The sequence below is a fragment of the Lethenteron reissneri genome, chromosome 46 (genome assembly GCF_015708825.2).
Source record: "Lethenteron reissneri isolate LAM-NWPU_2019-01 chromosome 46, ASM1570882v1, whole genome shotgun sequence".
Taxonomy (NCBI): Eukaryota; Metazoa; Chordata; class Hyperoartia; order Petromyzontiformes; family Petromyzontidae; genus Lethenteron; species Lethenteron reissneri.
Window position 1 is genome coordinate 12,448,879 of NC_083824.1, and position 17,643 is coordinate 12,466,521.

Consider the following 17,643-nt stretch of genomic DNA (forward strand, 5'->3'; position numbering starts at 1 on the left):
TGTCTCTCTGTGTGTGTCTCTGTGTGTGTGTCTCTGTGTGTGTCTCTCTGTGTGTGTCTCTCTGTATGTGTCTCTGTGTGTCTCTCTGTGTGTCTGTGTGTGTCTCCTGTTGCGCGCTCTTTCCCCCTAGTGGCGGATATACCATCACTGCACATTGACATGCCAGTCTCTCACAATACAATGGCCACCTCCTCGGCACAATCTCCAGCCCCCACCCTCCTGCCCGATGCGGCACCCCCCCCCTCTCTCGGCTCTATAGATATCAGGACTTGTCTCAGCAGCCTGTTTCTCTCTCCCACCCGAAGACGATCGCTTGTGTGGCGATCGAAATGTCGTGATCTGTTATTACTTTTTCTACCTACGTGACTTTACCGAAAGAACCAAAGAGTATGTAAGTTAATCACTTTAAAATAAATAAACTGAGCTGTTAGTTCAGAAGTGACCTGGCCACAAATGGCCACTCAACGAGGTGGCGCTCATCACCACGTGGACATGCAGAGCAGCCAACTCCTCTAAACGCACGTTTCCAGCGAGGAGCGCACCGGGGTTCGATTCCCGACTCGGGTGCCGCTCCCCATCCGTGTGTTCTTCCCGCCTCCCCCCCCCAAAACGTTCATCCATCGGTGTCCTCCATGTTCTCCCCCCTCCCCCCCCTCCATGTTCTCCGGTTCCCCTCCCAGAGCTAGACACACACGGGCACCGTCACCGGGCCGTGGCTCAAACACCCCCATGATGGCCGTCTTCCGGCGAACATCTCGATGGGCGGCACCCGACAAGTGTGCCCACGATTCGTTGTAACTGCGAGAGCTTGGCAGAACCTTCCCGAAAACAGAGTCTAGAGACTCTGTACGGCTTTCCTGGCTAAACAAACTTAACAACAACAACAATAATATTACACAATAACCTGCCTCTCCATTCGGCACTAACCGAGGGCTACGGCTTGCGTGACAAGCGCTAACCCCCTCCCCCCTTCCCCCCCCCAGGGCGGGCTCCCTGGCGCGCAACGACGCGGTGATTATTTGTAACGGCGCGGGAGGGTCGGTGATCCAGGTCACAAACCGAATCCGGCATCGTCGCAATTTCACCGCCTCGCTGCGCTTCGTGTTCATCTTTTGACTTTGCCGAGCGTTGCGCCGCGGTGCCCGTTTGCATGCAGCGTGAGGGATCTGATTCGCTCGGACGTTTGCAGAGTTGGTAAACTATCGATCGCCGCCTTATTGTCAGGGACCCATAGACTTACTCAGGCACCCATTGACCTACACAGAACCCATAGACTTACACAGGACCCATAGACTTACACAGAACCCATAGACTTACACAGGACCCATAGACTTACATAGAACCCATAGACTTACACAAGACCCATAGACTTAGATAGAACCCATAGACTTACACAGAACCCATAGACTTACACAGGACCCATAGACTTACATAGAACCCATAGACTTACACAGGACCCATAGACTTAGATAGAACCCATAGACTTACACAGGACCCATAAACTTACGTATGATTCATAGTCTTGCATGAAATCCCTTTACCAGGGGGATCCCATGGCAGTCAAGTTGTGCCACTGCACCAAGTGCGTGTGTATGTGTGTCACGGTGATGCCGTGCGTGCGTGTGTGCGTGCATGCGTGTGTGTGTGTGCGTTTAGCTGGCGGAGACGCCGGGAGCAGTGGGCGCAGCAGGAGGAGCGCCGGCTGCGCTGTTCCCGCTCACGCCGCTGCACTGCGGCATCAAGAGCCTCGCGCAGACCCAGGCGCTCATGCTCGGTACGCCAGGGGCCGTCGGCAGTTTCGTTGCACGCAGTTGCCGAGCACAGGCACGAAACGTCACGCGGCCAGCAACAAACGGCACCGTGAAAACCGTCGGAGAGTTGTTTCCGCGTCCCGTTGGCGACTGCCACCCGTGTGCCGTGCGTGTGTAGAGAGCGGCGGTGGCAGCATGCCGTCCCTGTCGCCGCTGGAGACGCTGCACAACGCTCTGTCGCTGCGCCAGGTCGACGCGTTCCTCACTGCCGTCTCGTCGGGGCCCCCCGTCTCCTCCGTGCCCGGTAGCCCACGTGCCCCCCACCCCACCCCCCCGCCACTCGTCTGTGTTTCTGCAAACTTTTTCATTCATGTTCCCGATTTTGTCGATTCCATCCCGTGTGCCCGCGTGTGTCCGCACTTGCATTACGTCCTTGTCCATGCGCAAGTTGGTGTCCGTGCCTGTCATAGACTTACATAGGATTACATAGGACCCATAGACTTACATAGGATTACATAGGACCCATAGACTTACATAGGATTACATAGGACCCATTGACTTACACAGGATTACATAGGACCCATAGACTTACACAGGATTACATAGGACCCATGTCGGCTTGCTGATGAAGGTTGCAAGCATGAATTTCATCATTGCTTAAGGCTGGGATTGGCATCCTCCCCTCCCTCCTCCTGATGCCGAGGGGAAATGGGTGAAGTTCAGGACTGTGGCTCGTGCAGCTGCTGTGGCTGCATTGGGGACACTTGGTGATGTCACCGCTACTTGGTGATGTCACCACTACTCGGTGATGTCACCGCTACTCGGTGACGTCACCGCTAATCAGTGATGTCACCGCTACTCGGTAATGTCACCACTACTTGGTGGCGAACAACGGTTGTTCTTGTTGTGTGCAAGCAATTGTGCGCGTGAACACGTATTCCGGTGTGTGAATTTAAACGTATGCGTGCGTACAAGTGCGTATGTGCGTGATTGTCTGCGCGTGCGTACACGTCTTACACGCCATCGTTCTCTTTGTTTCAGTCGCCGCCCCTGGCTCACCGGCCTCCGTCGCTTCTTGCCAACCAAATGAATTGCCCGTCAACCGGCCGGACGACGTGCCTGCGAGCCAATCGAACGGCTTGCCTCTCGGCCAATGAGCCGGTCGCTCTGCCGCGGCGCCGCCCGCGAGGCGCCTGGCGACTCGTCCCCACGCGCGCCGAGACTCGTGGACGCGGAGTGACTCGGGCCCTGGCCTGGCCTCGACGGCTCGGGCTCGGAGCCCCGCTCGGTGGTCGCTTGGCGAGAAGCGGCTCGGACGTGGGCCGGGATTCGGCTCGGAGCCCGGTTCAGGGCCACGCCTAAGACCACGGGCCTCGTCCCCGTGCCGCTCACTGTGATCTCGGGGGGGGGGGGGGGCAACGCGGACCGGCACCAACTCGTCCGTGCCCCGGTAGCGCAAGGAAACAAGCTCCGTCCCATGGACACCCCCCCCCCCCCGCCAGCGACCACCACGCGGTGGACGGCGGGGAATTCAACTTCCATGTATTTTGTTTGTTTACGATCAAAGCCAAAGTTTACTTTGCGTGTTTTCTCTGTGACTTGCCCGAAAACTTGAACAAACGCCAACATTGCCAAGGTCCGTAAGACTTTCCTTAGCCATCGCGTCCGCGGAGTTCCCCGGTACGCGCCGCCTCGTGCCGTCGTCGCCCCGACACAATATACCGCGTGCCGCAGAGGTCGCAGCACTTAGGTCAATTGTGGCTCGCGGTCGGAAGGTCGCGAGTTCAAATCCCCGTTGAGGGTTTGATATCGGCCCATCATTCCTAAATCCGGGGTTGATAAAAACGAGAACCACTTTGTGAGGGTCAGCGGTCGGTATCCCGATTCATAATTGAGTTTTGGGTGAGTCCGCGCTGTAATGGCGTGGCCAAATTTGTGTCGTCAAGAACCCTCCACCACCCGACATAGCTGAGCAATGTAAATGGTCACGTGGTGTACAAGCGTTTTATTGTCAGTGCGCCCGTTGTCATTGCGCCCGCTGTTATTGCGCCAGCTGGCTCGCCCGACGAGTCGAATAACAATCCTCACTCTGCCATATTTAGCGGCGATCGGATGCGCAACGTTTCGCTTGGAACTGCGCCAAACATCCTCAGGACAAGCTCCAAGAAGTCGTAATAAAACCCGAACCCAAAGATACATTCACAATGACTCATTGGCAACCACCGGCACGTTAAGTTGGTGGTTGTCCTGAGAGACTTGCCTCCGTCCGTCACAGGAATGTCCAACTACGACTCTGCAGGGCTGTAAACAGTCGGTGAGCACCAATGTCTCTCTCGAGGCTCCTGGGAGCAGCAGGAATGCCCTTTGGCTGCGTTTGTCACCGCAGTGGGCACATTGTGAGACTTGTCCTCCAGGGGACCAGTGCCTTCGTTGTTACTGCACTATACGGGTGGCGGCGGTGCGGCGGTGCCCCCCCTCGTGCCTTACAGCAAGAAGCGCCTGAGTTCGATTCCCGACTCGGACACCCTTTCTGTGTAGAGTTTCTACGTTCTCCCCGTTCTGCACGTGGTCCCTCCGGGCTCTCTGGGTTCCCGCCCATAGCTAAACCAACACACAGTGGGACCGACTCGTATCGGCCAAAACATCCCAATGCTGAAAAATCGCTCGCAAATTATTTAATGGGGATCACGCAACAGCAGCAGCAGCACCTCACTACTCAACTGTGAAAACTTGGCAGGACCCTCCTGAAAGAGAATATTGAGACTCAGTGAGGCTTTCCTGGGTAGCAAAGCATAATTATAATACGAATATCCAATGGCCAAACTGTACTGTATTTTCAATGCCTTTCGCTGGCCACACATTAAAACAAAGATCCCGTGTATAGCCTTAACAGGCACCTATGAAAGCTGGCGCGACATACGAGGGGGGTGGGTGACCAGCACCACACCCGGCCCGCCTTCATCTCCCCACTGGCGATGTTTACACCAAGTATGAATTTGAGGCCGAGTCGACCTAGGGAAGGCCCAGGCCCAGTCCAGACAATCGTCACTGGTGTTGTCCGTGAGCTGGAATCGAACTCGGGTCACCGGTTTCGCAGTGCCGTTCGCTAACCGCTGCACTAACCGCTCCCCACACGCAGCGCCCCCCCCCCCCCCCCATCGGCAGCTATCTCTGTGCGGCACCAGGCGACTCGGCAGCCGTCAGTCCGCCGCCGGCAGGAGACGGCAGCTGCTGCTCGGTGCGTCATCCCCACCGAGTCACCTTTGGCGGCGCCATTGTTCTAATTTGGCAAATTGGGACGGCGACGGCAGCGCCAGATGCCCGAGCGACTCGCTGAGAATGACGCCGTGGGACATCCCCCGGCCGCTGCGAGTGACGCAGACGGCATGGAGGAGCGTCGTCCGGCTAATACGCACGCCGCAGCGTTCACCAGGGTGGCCGCTGTGAGTCTGGACACCGTCCGTGGTGAACCGACGGTGCCGTGAATTATTGATGACGCCCGCAGTAATAACCGGGGCGGCCTGCCGGATTGAAATTGCGAAGCTCTGCAACGAGTGGGGAATGCCCTACCGCTCGGCCACGACGTCACGGCCCCATGAGGTCGTGATGCGGCTCGCCGTGATCCCAGTCGCGACTCGGCTCAGGCCTGGCTCTGGCTCCAGCGAGCCTTAACTTGAGCCACCTCCGAGCACGCTCCCGGTCGCGCTCAGGATTCCCAGAGCCGAGCCTGAGCCAGGGCTGAGCCGTTTCACTCGTGCGGTCTTTGGAAGGAACCGAGCGGCCGAACGGAACTATCCGTGAGCACGCAGATCACAATGGTGACGAGTCGCACGCGCCCCGCGATTGTGAAACGTCCTTGAACGCCCGCGACTCGGGAAGAAGGGGGCAGGGGGCGGATTTGTACCCACGCCTCGCGGGAGCCCCCCGAATCTCAATAAATATTTTTGTATTCGCCAGCTGAACGGCGCCGTGGAGTGGATTCTTGTGCATGCGAACGTGCGTGCGAGCGTGCGTGCGTGCGAGCGTGCGTGCGAGCGTGTGTGCGAGCATGCATCTAGGCGCTTCACGCAGCTTACAAAAACGGTGACACAGAATGCAACGACTTGGATGGCAGCGGGAGTGCAAGGATGGAGGTTGGAGTCACAGCGATAAGAGGGTAGTTTGTAGGAGGGGAAGAGCATTGGCATAGCTCTCAACACATATGGTTTACCCCGTATTCTTGTGCAGGGAAGTATTAGATTTGAGGTCCATACGGCGTACAACCGTTTCAATCCGGCAAAAAAATTTTGTTTCTCCAATGTGATGGTATTTTGTAGGATGAACGTTGAGATTTCTAAGGGCATTAGGTGACCAATATGGTCTGAGTTGGTTTGTAAGAAGGTAGGCACAGATAAGGGGTTGACAGCTGTGAATTGGCGAGAGAAGAGGTGGGCTTTCGCGACAGATGTTACGATTCGAAATGGATTTATTTTGGGGGTCGGATCACCGCGCGAGTACAATGCCAATGTTGTGTCGTACACCCTCCTCTGCCCGACACAGCCAAATAAATGAGGCCATCGCGTGAACGCGTGCGCGCGCGTGGTGAATAGCATTATGGTTTCTCAGTGCACCGGTACGTGGGTACAGCGATCCACACACGTCCAACACAGCCGTAGCAAGCGGCGTGTCTGTTCGCGTCGCCGCTTAATTTCTTTGGCCGTGTCAGGTGGAGGAGGGTGCAAGGCACACATTGGCATTGTATTCACGCAATCTAACCCAGGAAGCATTTGCGAATCGTAATATTGCTCTTGTTCGAACTGCTGCTGAGACGCAGAAGATCAAAACCTGTACAGAATCCGCTTGGACAACTACTTGCGGTTTAAGATGAGGCGAGTGGGACAGTAGGCCGGCAGGTTGTGTTGGCGCGTCGTGAAACGCAACGTTTATTTACATCTCTCATTACCCAGCATGCACCTGCACAGCTCATCACAAGTTTCTGTCCACGACTAATTGGCACAGAACACGACTCAAGGTTCGCACGCTGCGCCACCCCCGTCGCTAGCGCCGCACGCTGCGCTCCCCTCGTCGCTGGCGCCGCACGCTCCGCGGCGGTCGTCCCCGGTCCCCGCGGCGGCGTCTTCCCGGAGCAGCGCCGCCAGCTCGCGGGCCAGCGCTCGGAACGGCTGCTCGGCGAGCGAGTGTCCGCCGATGACGCCGGCCGCCTGCGCCTCGGTGATCGTCTCGAAGAGGCGGCGGCTCGCCAGCGGCACGTGCCCCGCCAGCTCGCACAGCGCCACGTTGAACCGCGCGGCGCCGTCTTCCTCCTCTGCCCGGGGCGCCAGCTCCTTGGCGCCGGGGCACGGCTCGCGCGGCCACACCAGCGCGCGCACCCCGCTCGGCGCGACGCCGCCGTCGTCGCGCGGCCGCGGCGGGCCGGGCGGCGCCCCCCGGCACACGAACACGTTGTGCGCGTAGCCGCGGAGCGCCAGGCGGGAGGCGACGGCGTGCAGGCGGCGCGCCAGCCGCCCCGCCGCGTCGGCGCTCGCCTCCTCCTCGTACAGCAGGAAGCCCCGCGCCGGGTGGGAGGGCGGCCCCAGCTCGTGCAGCGGGCTGCCCTCCTCCACCGCCGCCGCGGGCGCCCGCTCGGCCAGCAGCGCGCGCTCCAGGTAGTAGGCGTGCAGGTGCAGGTGGTTGACGGAGGCGAGGGCGCACAGCGAGTTGAAGCCCACGCGCAGGCCCCGGCGCGAGCTCAGCAGTAGCGCGTCGACGCTGAGCCGGGCGGCGCGCTCGGTCAGCGCCTGCGGGAGGCGCAGGCCGGGCGCCGGCACGAGCAGCACGTGGCCGCGCTCGATAGGGCTCGCGTTGACCAGCACGAGGTCGCCCGGCGACTCGGCCACGTCGTCGCTCCGCCGCATCTCCAGGAGGATCTCGGCGGGCGGGACGCGCGTGAAGTTGAACAGCTCCGGCTGGAAGGGCTGGTCCAGGCGCCGGGCGTCCTGCGCGGGCCGGCGCAGGGCGGTCCTCTCGGGGTTCAGCTGCACGAGGAGGCCCAAGGGCCCCGGGAGGCGGCGCGTGGGCGGCGGCGCGCGCAGCGCGTAGCGGAAGACCCCCCCGGCCTCCATGCGCTCGTCCCACAGCCGCAGCAGCGCCTCGTCGAAGCGACGCCCCGAGGCGCCGCTCCGCAGATCCGCGTCCGAGTAGCGGAACACCTCGGGCGGCGGGGACGGGCGGCCAGCACCGCTCGCCGACATGGCCCCGCGGACGCGTGGGCGGCGACGACGACGCGCGCGTGATCCACCAACCCTCACGGCTGCCTCCGCAGTGCGAGCCACGTGCTCCACCCCGACTGCAGTGCACAGGACGGGGGGGGGGGGGGGGGGTTAGCGTCGCGCTGTGAACCTGGCGACCTAAGCTGCTTGGCGATGGTCTTGTAGCCCATTCCAGCCTTGTGTTGGTCTACAATCTTGTCCCTGACATCCTTGGAGGGCTCTTTGGTCTTGGCCATGGTGGAGAGTTTGGAATCTGATTGATTGATTGCTTCTGTGAACAGGTGTCTTTTATACAGGTAACAAGCTGAGATTAGGAGCACTCCCTTTAAGAGTGTGCTCCTAATCTCAGCTCGTTACCTGTATAAAAGACACCTGGGAGCCAGAAATCTTTCTGATTGAGCGGGGGTCAAATACTTATTTCCCTCATTAAAATGCAAATCAATTTATAACCTTTTTTGACATGCGTTTTTCTGGATTTTGTTGTTGTTATTCTGTCTCTCACTGTTCAAATAAACCTACCATTAAATTTATAGACTGATCATTTCTTTGTCAGTGGGCAAACGTACAAAGTCAGCAGGAGATCAAATACTTTTTTCCCTCACTGTAGGTTCGATTCCCGGCCACGGCTAACGTCAGTGGCGAGTGACATCTCAACCGGTTGGTGGGGGGCCCCTTTTAACGAGCCCGCGCTGACCATCCGTGGTCGTGTCCCGTCGCAGTCCGCACGACCTTCATCCAGCAGTGGATCGAGCAAAGAGCTGAGCACCATTGTATATTAATCGAGCAGTGGGGCCTGGGCACCGCACACCGCCTGTGGCGATGCCGGGGACGAGGCTCACGATGGAATGGCAGCCTCAGGAGAGACCGCGCGAGAGGCGCCACCGCGGAGATGGAGCGATGGAATCGAATCGGCTGCGGCGTCGGAGAACCGCGCGTGCCGATTGATGCCGGCGTGGGCGTCGGCCTTCAAGCGGCAGCGGACAAGCCCTGGCAGACGATCAACATCCCGTCGCATCATCCAACACCGCGAACGAGCCGTCCATTCACGGTGTTGGGATGACGACCTCACGCCGTCTCGGTATGCGGGGGAGCGGTGGCGCGAGTGGTGAGCGTACCGCGAGTTCGACTCCCGCAATCAGCTGGCGGGACGGGACGATCCGAACCCCCCCGGCCCCCACCCCCCCGGCCCACCCCCCCGGCCCCCACCCCCCGGCCCCCACCCCCCCGGCCCCCACCCCCCGGCCCCCACCCCCCGGCCCCCACTCACGCTGCTGGACGAGCGAGGAAGTCGCTCGTCCAGCAGCGGATCGAGCAAAGTGACGAGGGAGAGCGCCGTGGGGACGCGCGCGCGCGACCTCCCCCCCCGCCTCTCCCCTCCACGTGGCGACCCGGAAGTCGCCGCACGCGCGAACCACGTGGGCGGCACAGCTGTCGAGCACAGTGGCACTGCGCCCCCCGTGGGATCCCGCCATTCACGGCCCCCCCCTCCCTCCCCCTTTCTCAATCCACTGCTGGATGGAGGCCACGCTGCTGCCGGTCACGGAGGCCGTCTGACCATACTTCACCACGCCGGTCAGTGCGCTTGCTCACCACTGCGCCACCGCTCCCCACACTCACCGCGCCAACCACTGCGCCACCGCTCCCCAAACTCACCGCGCCAACCACTGCGCCACCGCTCCCCAAACTCACCGCGCTCACCACTGCGCCACCGCTCCCCACACTCACCGCGCTCACCACTGCGCCACCGCTCCCCAAACTCACCGCGCCAACCACTGCGCCACCGCTCCCCACACTCACCGCGCCAACCACTGCGCCACCGCTCCCCACACTCACCGCGCTCACCACTGCGCCACCGCTCCCCACACTCACCGCGCTCACCACTGCGCCACCGCTCCCCACACTCACCGCGCCAACCACTGCGCCACCGCTCCCCACACTCACCGCGCTCACCACTGCGCCACCGCTCCCCAAACTCACCGCGCCAACCACTGCGCCACCGCTCCCCACACTCACCGCGCCAACCACTGCGCCACCGCTCCCCACACTCACCGCGCTCACCACTGCGCCACCGCTCCCCACACTCACCGCGCTCACCACTGCGCCACCGCTCCCCACACTCACCGCGCTCACCACTGCGCCACCGCTCCCCACACTCACCGCGCTCACCACTGCGCCACCGCTCCCCACACTCACCGCGCTCACCACTGCGCCACCGCTCCCCACACTCACCGCGCTCACCACTGCGCCACCGCTCCCCACACTCACCGCGCTCACCACTGCGCCACCGCTCCCCACACTCACCGCGCCAACCACTGCGCCACCGCTCCCCAAACTCACCGCGCCAACCACTGCGCCACCGCTCCCCAAACTCACCGCGCCAACCACTGCGCCACCGCTCCCCACACTCACCGCGCTCACCACTGCGCCACCGCTCCCCACACTCACCGCGCTCACCACTGCGCCACCGCTCCCCACACTCACCGCGCTCACCACTGCGCCACCGCTCCCCACACTCACCGCGACAGTGGAGTGGTTAGCAACGCGCCGGACCTCCGAGTTGATCACCCGGCGCGCCACTTGGAGTGTCCCCGAGCCGTACCGCGGGCACGCCCGTGAGGGGGGCAGGTCGCCTGTGGGCGGGGAGGGGGGTCAAGGCGTGCGTCACGCCCCGCGTGTTCCAAGGCGTCTGGTGAGTGTGGAAGAGGAGGACAAATACCCCCCCCCCCCTCGAGAGAGAGAGAGAGAGCTCCCTGTAACCGAGTCTCTTCTGCCAGCAGCGGCTTGAGCGAGCACTTTCAGGGCTGCGCCGTTACCTCTTTCAGACGCGCTTCTGCGGCCGTGTGGAACGCGTTTCCGTGAGATGTGAGGAAGCGGAGCTGTGCACTTTGAAGTCGTCGAGATTGACAAACGCATTTCTCTCGAGCTGATTTTTGTGTTGAGTTTGTTGTCCTTCCCCCGCACCTCCGATTAGCACGGTTGGCAATGTACGGTGCGAAAGAAGGTGCAACGTGCACACACAGTTCGTTAACACTTGCAGAGCTGCGCCTTTACCCACCCCCTCCCATCTCCCATCCCAGGGTCCTGGGGTCCCGCAGCCGCTGAACTCGTTCGCGACGAGCGGCGATGTTTGTGGAACGGCCCGAGAGCTCGAGAGAGAGACCGGGCCAAGAGCAGCGGTGTTCGTTTGCACATGTGACCCGGGTCACCAGGAACAACAACATCAACACAAAGTACAACAGCGAAGCAAAGTACGAAGCGGGGCGACCAGAGGTCAAAGTAAGCGACAAAAAGACGCCGAGTAGAAGTCGGAGTTGAAACAACCAAGTCGAGATCTGCTCGCTCGGCGAGCCAGCTGGGTCACTGGCGACGAGGCTGCGCCCCCGTCCTCTCCCGCCGACCGCTCGCGCCGTGCGTGGCCCGGGGACGTCATGGACCTCGACGCCGTCGCGCTGCCCGCCCAGCACAGGCTGCGGCGTGTCCGCGCGTTCCGCGCGCTCCGCCCGTACCTCGTCCCCGGAGCTCGGAGCCGCGAGCGGGCCGAGCGGCGGCGCAGCGGTGACCCGCGACTGCGCGTGGGAGGGGGACACGGGGCGAGCGGGGGCCACTTACACCAACGGGGTTCCTGTGGCGGCAGCCGGCACTTCCTCGAGCGACCGAAGGCCGACCCTGGCCGCCCAGTCGCCGATCGTCACCGTCGCCGCCGCCACCGCCGTCCTCCTGCGCGGCCTGCGGAGTTGAGCGTGACGCACGTGACGAGCAAGGTGAACGAGATGAACGTGAATGAGGCGACTGCGTCGGTGACGGAGATGACCCCGACCAACACGGATATTACGCTCCGCAGCGTTAACCGGGGCAGACCGCCGGGGTCGAACCGCGAATCTGCGCAACGAGCGGCGATCGCCCTCCCGCCGGGCCGCCGCCCCGACTCCCCGGTGGCGCGGCGGTCGTTCGTCCAAGATGGGCGGATCACGCGATAAGATCTTCAAACGGGACACGCTACAAACGGGACGCGCTACAAACGGGACGCGCTATTGCCGCCGTCAAGTTTACGGTCGCAGTGCTCCTTATCGGCGCGGGGCCGAGCGGGCTGGCTCTGCAACTGGCCGCCGCGTCGTTCACCGGCCCGGCGGCGGCGGTAGCCGGGTTCACCGCCGAGGTTGCTCCGCGGGGTCTCGGTGAGAGCGCAGTGAGTGGCACCGTGGGGGGGGGGGGGCAGTGAGTGGCACCGTTGGGGGGGGGGGGGCAGCCCAGTGGTAACACTCGGCCTGGGTTCCATTGCCGACTCGGGCGCGTTATCCCGCAGAGTTTGTGTGTTCTCTCTCTCTCCCGTAGCCAAATATATATTTATATAAAAGAGTCACAATGTAACCGGTATTGGCTGAAACTACATCGCAGTGCTTGTAAATTAACCACAGTGGCGAGATGTGAACTCCCTCGCCTGGTATGCAGGAGATAGCGGGTTCGATCTCAACCCTGATGCCTGCTGCTGTATATTTGGCGTTTGCATGTCTCTCTCTCTCTTTCTCCCTGTGGTCGCGTGGATTCTTCTCCGGATCGTCCGGTTTTTCCCTCCACATTTAGAAACGTGTGTTTTGCCGATATAAATTTCCACGTGATAAGCCACTTCGTTTAGCTATCATTTGTGGCCAGGTCGCTTGTGAAAAGAGCCACATAGCTCAGTAGGGCATTGCCTGGTGAAATAAAAAATTATTTAGTTTTATATTAGTTTCAACCAGCAAATTACTCAATTGGCATCACACAGCAACATCTCCCTCGACTGCGACAACTTGGCAGGACCCTCGTGAAAAGGAGACTCGGTGAGGCTTTCCTGCAGGGTCCTTCCCCCGCACCTCCGACGAGCACGATTGGCTACGTACGGTGCGAAAGAAGTTCAACATACGTGAACAAGCGCAGTAACATTGCCATCACTGTGACTGCTTTGCGTCGAATTCTATGAAGTGCAGTGAGGCAAGACCTGGGGGGCAGTCCGCCCCAGGTATTACAGTGCCCCCGTGACAAAATTTGGGTCACAATCTCGCTATTGCGTCTGTGCGTGCGTGGTTCTGGTGTTGTTTAGTCAACAACGAGCGGGCGGCTAAAGCACAGCAAGTTGCACAGTAGGGGGCACAGGTGATGCATCGGCAAGTAGTCTCGGTCATCTCAGTCAGTCGACCCGTGGCACCTGGGTCTGCCCCGTGACCTCCTGCCAGCGGGCGTTCGACACTTCACGTGGCCTTAACGTGCACATAGCCTGGCGCAAGCGCCGTGGTGACATCGCCGCCACTTAGTGGCGAATGGCGGCTGTTGTTGTTGTTATTGGTCTGTTGTCCTTCCCCGCACTTCCGATTGGCCTGGTTGGCTTCGTACGGTGCGATCGAAGTTCAACGTGCTTACGTGCGGGAGCACCCGGCCTCCTCCCTGCCCCTGTGCAGCTGTGCAGCGTCACGTGAAGAATAAAAATTCAATTTCAACAGTTCCACTGCTCGCTTCTCTGCTTTATCGTTGAAGGGGATTGGCAGTTCACCAAAAGCATTGGTCCAGGCGAGCCTCAGGCAAGCCCGAACCAGGCAAGCCCGAACCAATGCTTCTGAAATTGTGCACTGGCAGGAGTCCGTGTGGCTGGTGAGATGTGTAAACAATGACTTGGAGTTGGTTCACATGGAGGAACAGATGTGGGAAGGAGGCGAACCGTCTGCCCAGTTACTTTGTTGGCTTCTCCACACTCGAGACAGCCGTGATGGTTCGTTTGTGTTGTTAACTCCTGCTGCTCACATGAGCCACGTCAAGGCTTAGGATGCTCCTCTTCCGGTTACAGCCCCCGCAGAGCCAATGGTGGAAATTCCACATCGCTATGGCAGGCACGGCCAAGTCTCTATTGAGCTTCCGCGAGTGGCGTGGTATTGATTTTATTGCCCCCGGAGGGAGGAATGATGGGCCGAGCCGGCCTGCCCACCACAACCTAGGATTGAACTCGCGACCTTCCGCTCGCCGCCCGCTCCAACGCCGATCCGCCCGGGCCACGCGTTGGTTCACCGCGGTCGGTCCGTACGCGCGTGGGTGCAGCACTCGGTCCGTACGCGCGTGGGATCATCGCGCGTCCGTCCCGCGCTCGGTCCGCACGGGGTGAACACCAGCTGACCCCCGCTGTCCCCAGGTGACTTCGCGTCGAGAGCCCGGCCGCCCTCCGTGATTGCCACACCCGACTCAAGTCCAGCGTTTCGGACTTTGTCCCCGCGAGCCGCCTCGTGTTGTTCCTGCTGCTGCTGCTATCTGCTGCTGCTATCTGCGCTGTTATCTGCGCTGCTGTTATCTGCGCTGCTATCTGCTGGCCCGGTGCACGGGGCAGCTCAACACCGACCGTGTTGATAACCGGGCAGAGCGCTCCGTCTCCCTCCTTCCCACGTCCGCCCTCCACGTAAGTAAAGTAAAAAACAAAGCGGTTTCTATTTACAAGTCCCATCGCCCACGCGGTCTTCCTTCCCGCGAGTTCGTCATAGCGCCAGCTTTAGTTGAATTCGAGAAAAATTCTGGACCCCTTTCGACTTTCGGTGTCTCATCGGCAGGGTTGGGATTGCTTCAACCGATGCTGGAGAGCTGCCAGATGTTTATCGGCAAGCATGTGTGGCCGATGGGACGTGTGAAACAACTCTTTGAGTTTTTTTATGTGGAGAGGAAAGGTGAAGGATTTAAATTGTCGGCTCAATTATTGCGTTAATGATCATTCCACAACTGCCACTAAACATCCGGCCGTTCACCAGCATCTGTTCAAGCAAGTCTGACTGCTGAAGAGACACTGCAAGTTGAAACGAGTCCAGAGTTTTTTCTTGTGTTGAACCAACGGTCTAAGCAGCCTGACTCTCCTGATGAGACACTGCATGTCTGCATGTCGAAACTGGGGAGGCCCGGGTGGCGGATGGGAGGTGTACAAGTATAAACACGTGGTTTTTGCGGAGAGCCACACGCAACGGAAGGTTCGTCATCTCAAAACGTTCTTTGCTCTGTTCGTCGCACGGTTGCGTGCGGCGAGCGCCCTTTGCGTGCCGCGCCGCCGGCTGCGACGGGGGCCGCCGGCGGCTCTGGAGTCGTGTGCGGCTCTCGCGGAGTCACCGCCTTATCGGCGCCGCGCCGTTGCGGGTCACGCACGGCACCCGATAACGTTTGTGGCGTCTTGTAGGTGAACCCGCGTGCGTGCGCGTGAGTTTACGTGACAAAGTCCATGTGAGTTTTAAGTTCACCCCGCTGGCGCTGGACGGGCACGGGGCGTGCCGGCACTCTGCGGAGGAGCGGCGCAAGAGGAGGACGGGACGCATCGACCGCGGGAGACGCGCGCCGACAGGCACGGCACGCACGCAGCACGGACCGTGACAGGTGATTATTTAATAGGGAGGGAGTCATGGGTTTGTACGCGAGTCTATGGGTCTCGCTGTGCGTGCATGGGTCTCTGCGCGAGTCTATTCACATGCTGCTGCTGCTGACACTCCCAGCGTGCCTCTGCCTCTACACCATCACAGAGCGACTGCATCTTAACGACACACTCTGATTTGTATCCCCTTTATATTTGTTAGTCTTCAACCAGCAGAGTTTCGTTCCCAAACATGGCTAACGTCAGTGGCGAGTGATATCTGAAACCGCTCCTGGGTTTCCCCTAGATCAACTCGGCTGTAAATGAGTACCTGGTGTCGTGTGAAGTAAACATCAACACTGGGGAGACAAAGGCGGCACGGTGCCTGCCACACCGCCCGCTCGTACGCCGCAACGTCACTCACCCCAACAGCCTCCGTGGACCACGCGGGGGGTCTCTGTCTGGGCGTGTGACCCCGGCAGGCCCCGGTTTGCCGGCTCTTCCCCATGGCTCTCGGGGGCGTCCCGAACCCGGCCTACGAGCAGCAGGAGGAGGAGGAGGATGGGGGTCGTCGTGCCGCCGAGGAGCCTGCACCGGCCGAGGGGAGAAGCGGCCACGCCGGCCCGGAAGGCGACGAAGCCGGGAGGAGGAGGAAGGAGGAGCGGGAGGAGGAGGAGGTGGAGGAGGAGGAGGAGGAGGCTGGCGAGGGTCCGTGTGGGTGGTGGCGTGTGAGGCCCTCTTGCCTGCAGGTCTGCAACAACCCCAAGGGCTACCTGCTGTTCTTCGGACTCATGTGCACCTTGCAGGGTGAGGGCCGCGAGAGGGTGGGGGCGAGCCCCCCCCCCTCTTTCTGTGTCTGTGTGTGGTGGTGTGTGTCTCTGTGTGAGTAACTGTGTGTCTGTGTGTGTGTCTATCTGTGTTTCTGTGTATATGTGCGTGTGTGTATCTTTGTTTTTGTGTATCTGTTTATCTGTTTGTGTGTGTGTCTGTCTATCTGTTTATATGTCTGTGTATCTGTTTGTGTGTGTGTGTCTGTTTATCTATTTGTGTATCTGTGTGTGTGTATCCGTGTGTGTCTGTGTGGAGCGGTAGTGTAGCGGTTAGCGCTACGCTGCGCTACGAACTCGGCGACACGGGTTCGATTCTCGCTCACGGCCAACACCAGTGGCGATTATCTGAACCGGTCTTGGTGGTGTTGGCCCTCCACCCCCTCGTGTGCTGTGCCGGCCTTCATAGGTTCTCGCTAACAGCACTTGCCCCAATAGTCTGTTGAGACTATACGGGGGAACTTTGTCTCTGTGTGCGAGTGGATGGCATGGGCAGTATCCCCCTATGCTATTCTGCACGTGACGGTAGCAGCCATGTGGCCCAGGATCTCAATGCCAATATCGAGGTCTCCTGCTGCTGCTACGACGAGCGAGAGAGAGGGATGGGAACGGCACGGCGATGTGGAATTCCTGCCGTGCCGGTGCCGCGTGCAGGCGCGGCGGTGAACGGGCTGGTGAACGTGAGCATCACCACCATCGAGCAGCGCTTCGACCTGAGCAGCTCCCTCATGGGGCTCGTGGCCGCGGGCTACGACATCGCCTTCTGCGTCTGCACGCTGCCCGTCACCTTCCTGGGCGGCCGCGGGCACAAGCCGCGCTGGCTGGCGCTGGGCGCCGTCGTCATGGGCGCCGGATCGCTCGTGTTCGCGCTGCCGCACTTCACGGTCGGGCCCTACCGGCTCGGCGACGAACGGCTCGGTGGGTCGCTCGTGGGGGGGGGGGGGGGGGGGGGCGCCTGCCGCTGGGGGGTCTCCCCAGGAGCGGCGCTTCTCGTGTCTCTGAGGGGTCGGCCGGATGATGATGGCGGATGATGATGATGATGACGATGATGATGACGATGATGATGACGATGATGACGACGATGATGACGATGATGATGACGATGATGACGACGATGATGACAACAATGATGATGATGATAATAATGTCGACTATGATGATGACGATAATGATGACCACAGCGACGACGATGATGACGATGACGATGATGACGACAATGATGACGACAATGATGATAATGACGATGATGATGATGACGACAATGACGACGATGATGACGACGATGATGACAACGATGCAGGAGTGCATTTCCTACCGAGTCAAGCCAATTGAGCTAAGAAGTTTAATTTTTTAAGGGCGGCTCGGCCGGTAGACAGCGTCGAAGCATTCCACAATTACAGATTAAAAAAACAAACACCAATAACGATAGCAAACATATTGTAAAATTACATTCGTACTTAAACCTTAGTGATTTC

At 60.1% G+C, this 17,643-nt stretch overlaps 3 protein-coding genes across 9 annotated transcripts in view; 2 read left to right on the forward strand and 1 right to left on the reverse strand.

Annotated features, from left to right (window-relative positions):
• LOC133354288 (inositol hexakisphosphate and diphosphoinositol-pentakisphosphate kinase 2-like) overlaps positions 1–4,923 on the forward strand; it is a 29,087-nt gene extending 24,164 nt beyond the window's left edge. For all 3 annotated transcript variants that reach the window (XM_061571022.1, XM_061571024.1, XM_061571023.1), the window contains 3 exons: positions 1,657–1,774; positions 1,930–2,055; positions 2,793–4,923. In XM_061571022.1, coding sequence (XP_061427006.1) covers positions 1,657–1,774; positions 1,930–2,055; positions 2,793–2,908 — 360 coding nt within the window. In that variant the 3' untranslated portion in view covers positions 2,909–4,923. The remainder of the gene's footprint in view (positions 1–1,656; positions 1,775–1,929; positions 2,056–2,792) is intronic.
• Positions 4,924–5,699: 776 nt separating this feature from the next.
• Positions 5,700–11,748, reverse strand: LOC133354289 (GDP-D-glucose phosphorylase 1-like). 3 transcript variants are annotated; one of them, XM_061571025.1, is made up of 3 exons: positions 11,609–11,748; positions 10,517–10,629; positions 5,700–8,076 (listed from the first exon to the last, which is right to left on the reverse strand). In XM_061571025.1, exon 3 carries the CDS (start codon positions 7,979–7,981, stop codon positions 6,758–6,760), a length of 1,224 nt encoding a protein of 407 aa, XP_061427009.1. In that variant the 5' UTR covers positions 7,982–8,076; positions 10,517–10,629; positions 11,609–11,748; the 3' UTR covers positions 5,700–6,757. The 3 variants fall into 3 exon arrangements, with proteins under 3 accessions (XP_061427009.1, XP_061427010.1, XP_061427011.1); XM_061571026.1 differs by lacking the exon at positions 11,609–11,748 and adding an exon at positions 10,813–11,047; XM_061571027.1 differs by lacking the exons at positions 10,517–10,629; positions 11,609–11,748 and adding an exon at positions 9,115–9,181.
• A 498-nt stretch (positions 11,749–12,246) lies between these two features.
• LOC133354284 (solute carrier organic anion transporter family member 4C1-like) overlaps positions 12,247–17,643 on the forward strand; it is a 32,397-nt gene continuing 27,000 nt past the window's right edge. For 2 of the 3 annotated variants that reach the window (XM_061571015.1, XM_061571013.1), the window contains exons 1-3: positions 12,247–15,367; positions 15,824–16,148; positions 16,823–17,086. In XM_061571015.1, coding sequence (XP_061426999.1) covers positions 15,848–16,148; positions 16,823–17,086 — 565 coding nt within the window. In that variant the 5' untranslated portion in view covers positions 12,247–15,367; positions 15,824–15,847. Of the gene's footprint in view, positions 15,368–15,773; positions 16,149–16,822; positions 17,087–17,643 lie in introns of all 3 variants that reach the window. The other variant, XM_061571014.1, reaches the window with a different exon arrangement.

Coding starts and splice junctions, on each gene's coding strand:
- LOC133354289 (XM_061571025.1), bottom strand. CDS start 7,981: ATGTCGGCGAGCGGTGCTGGCCGCCCGTCCCCGCCGCCCGAGGTGTTC.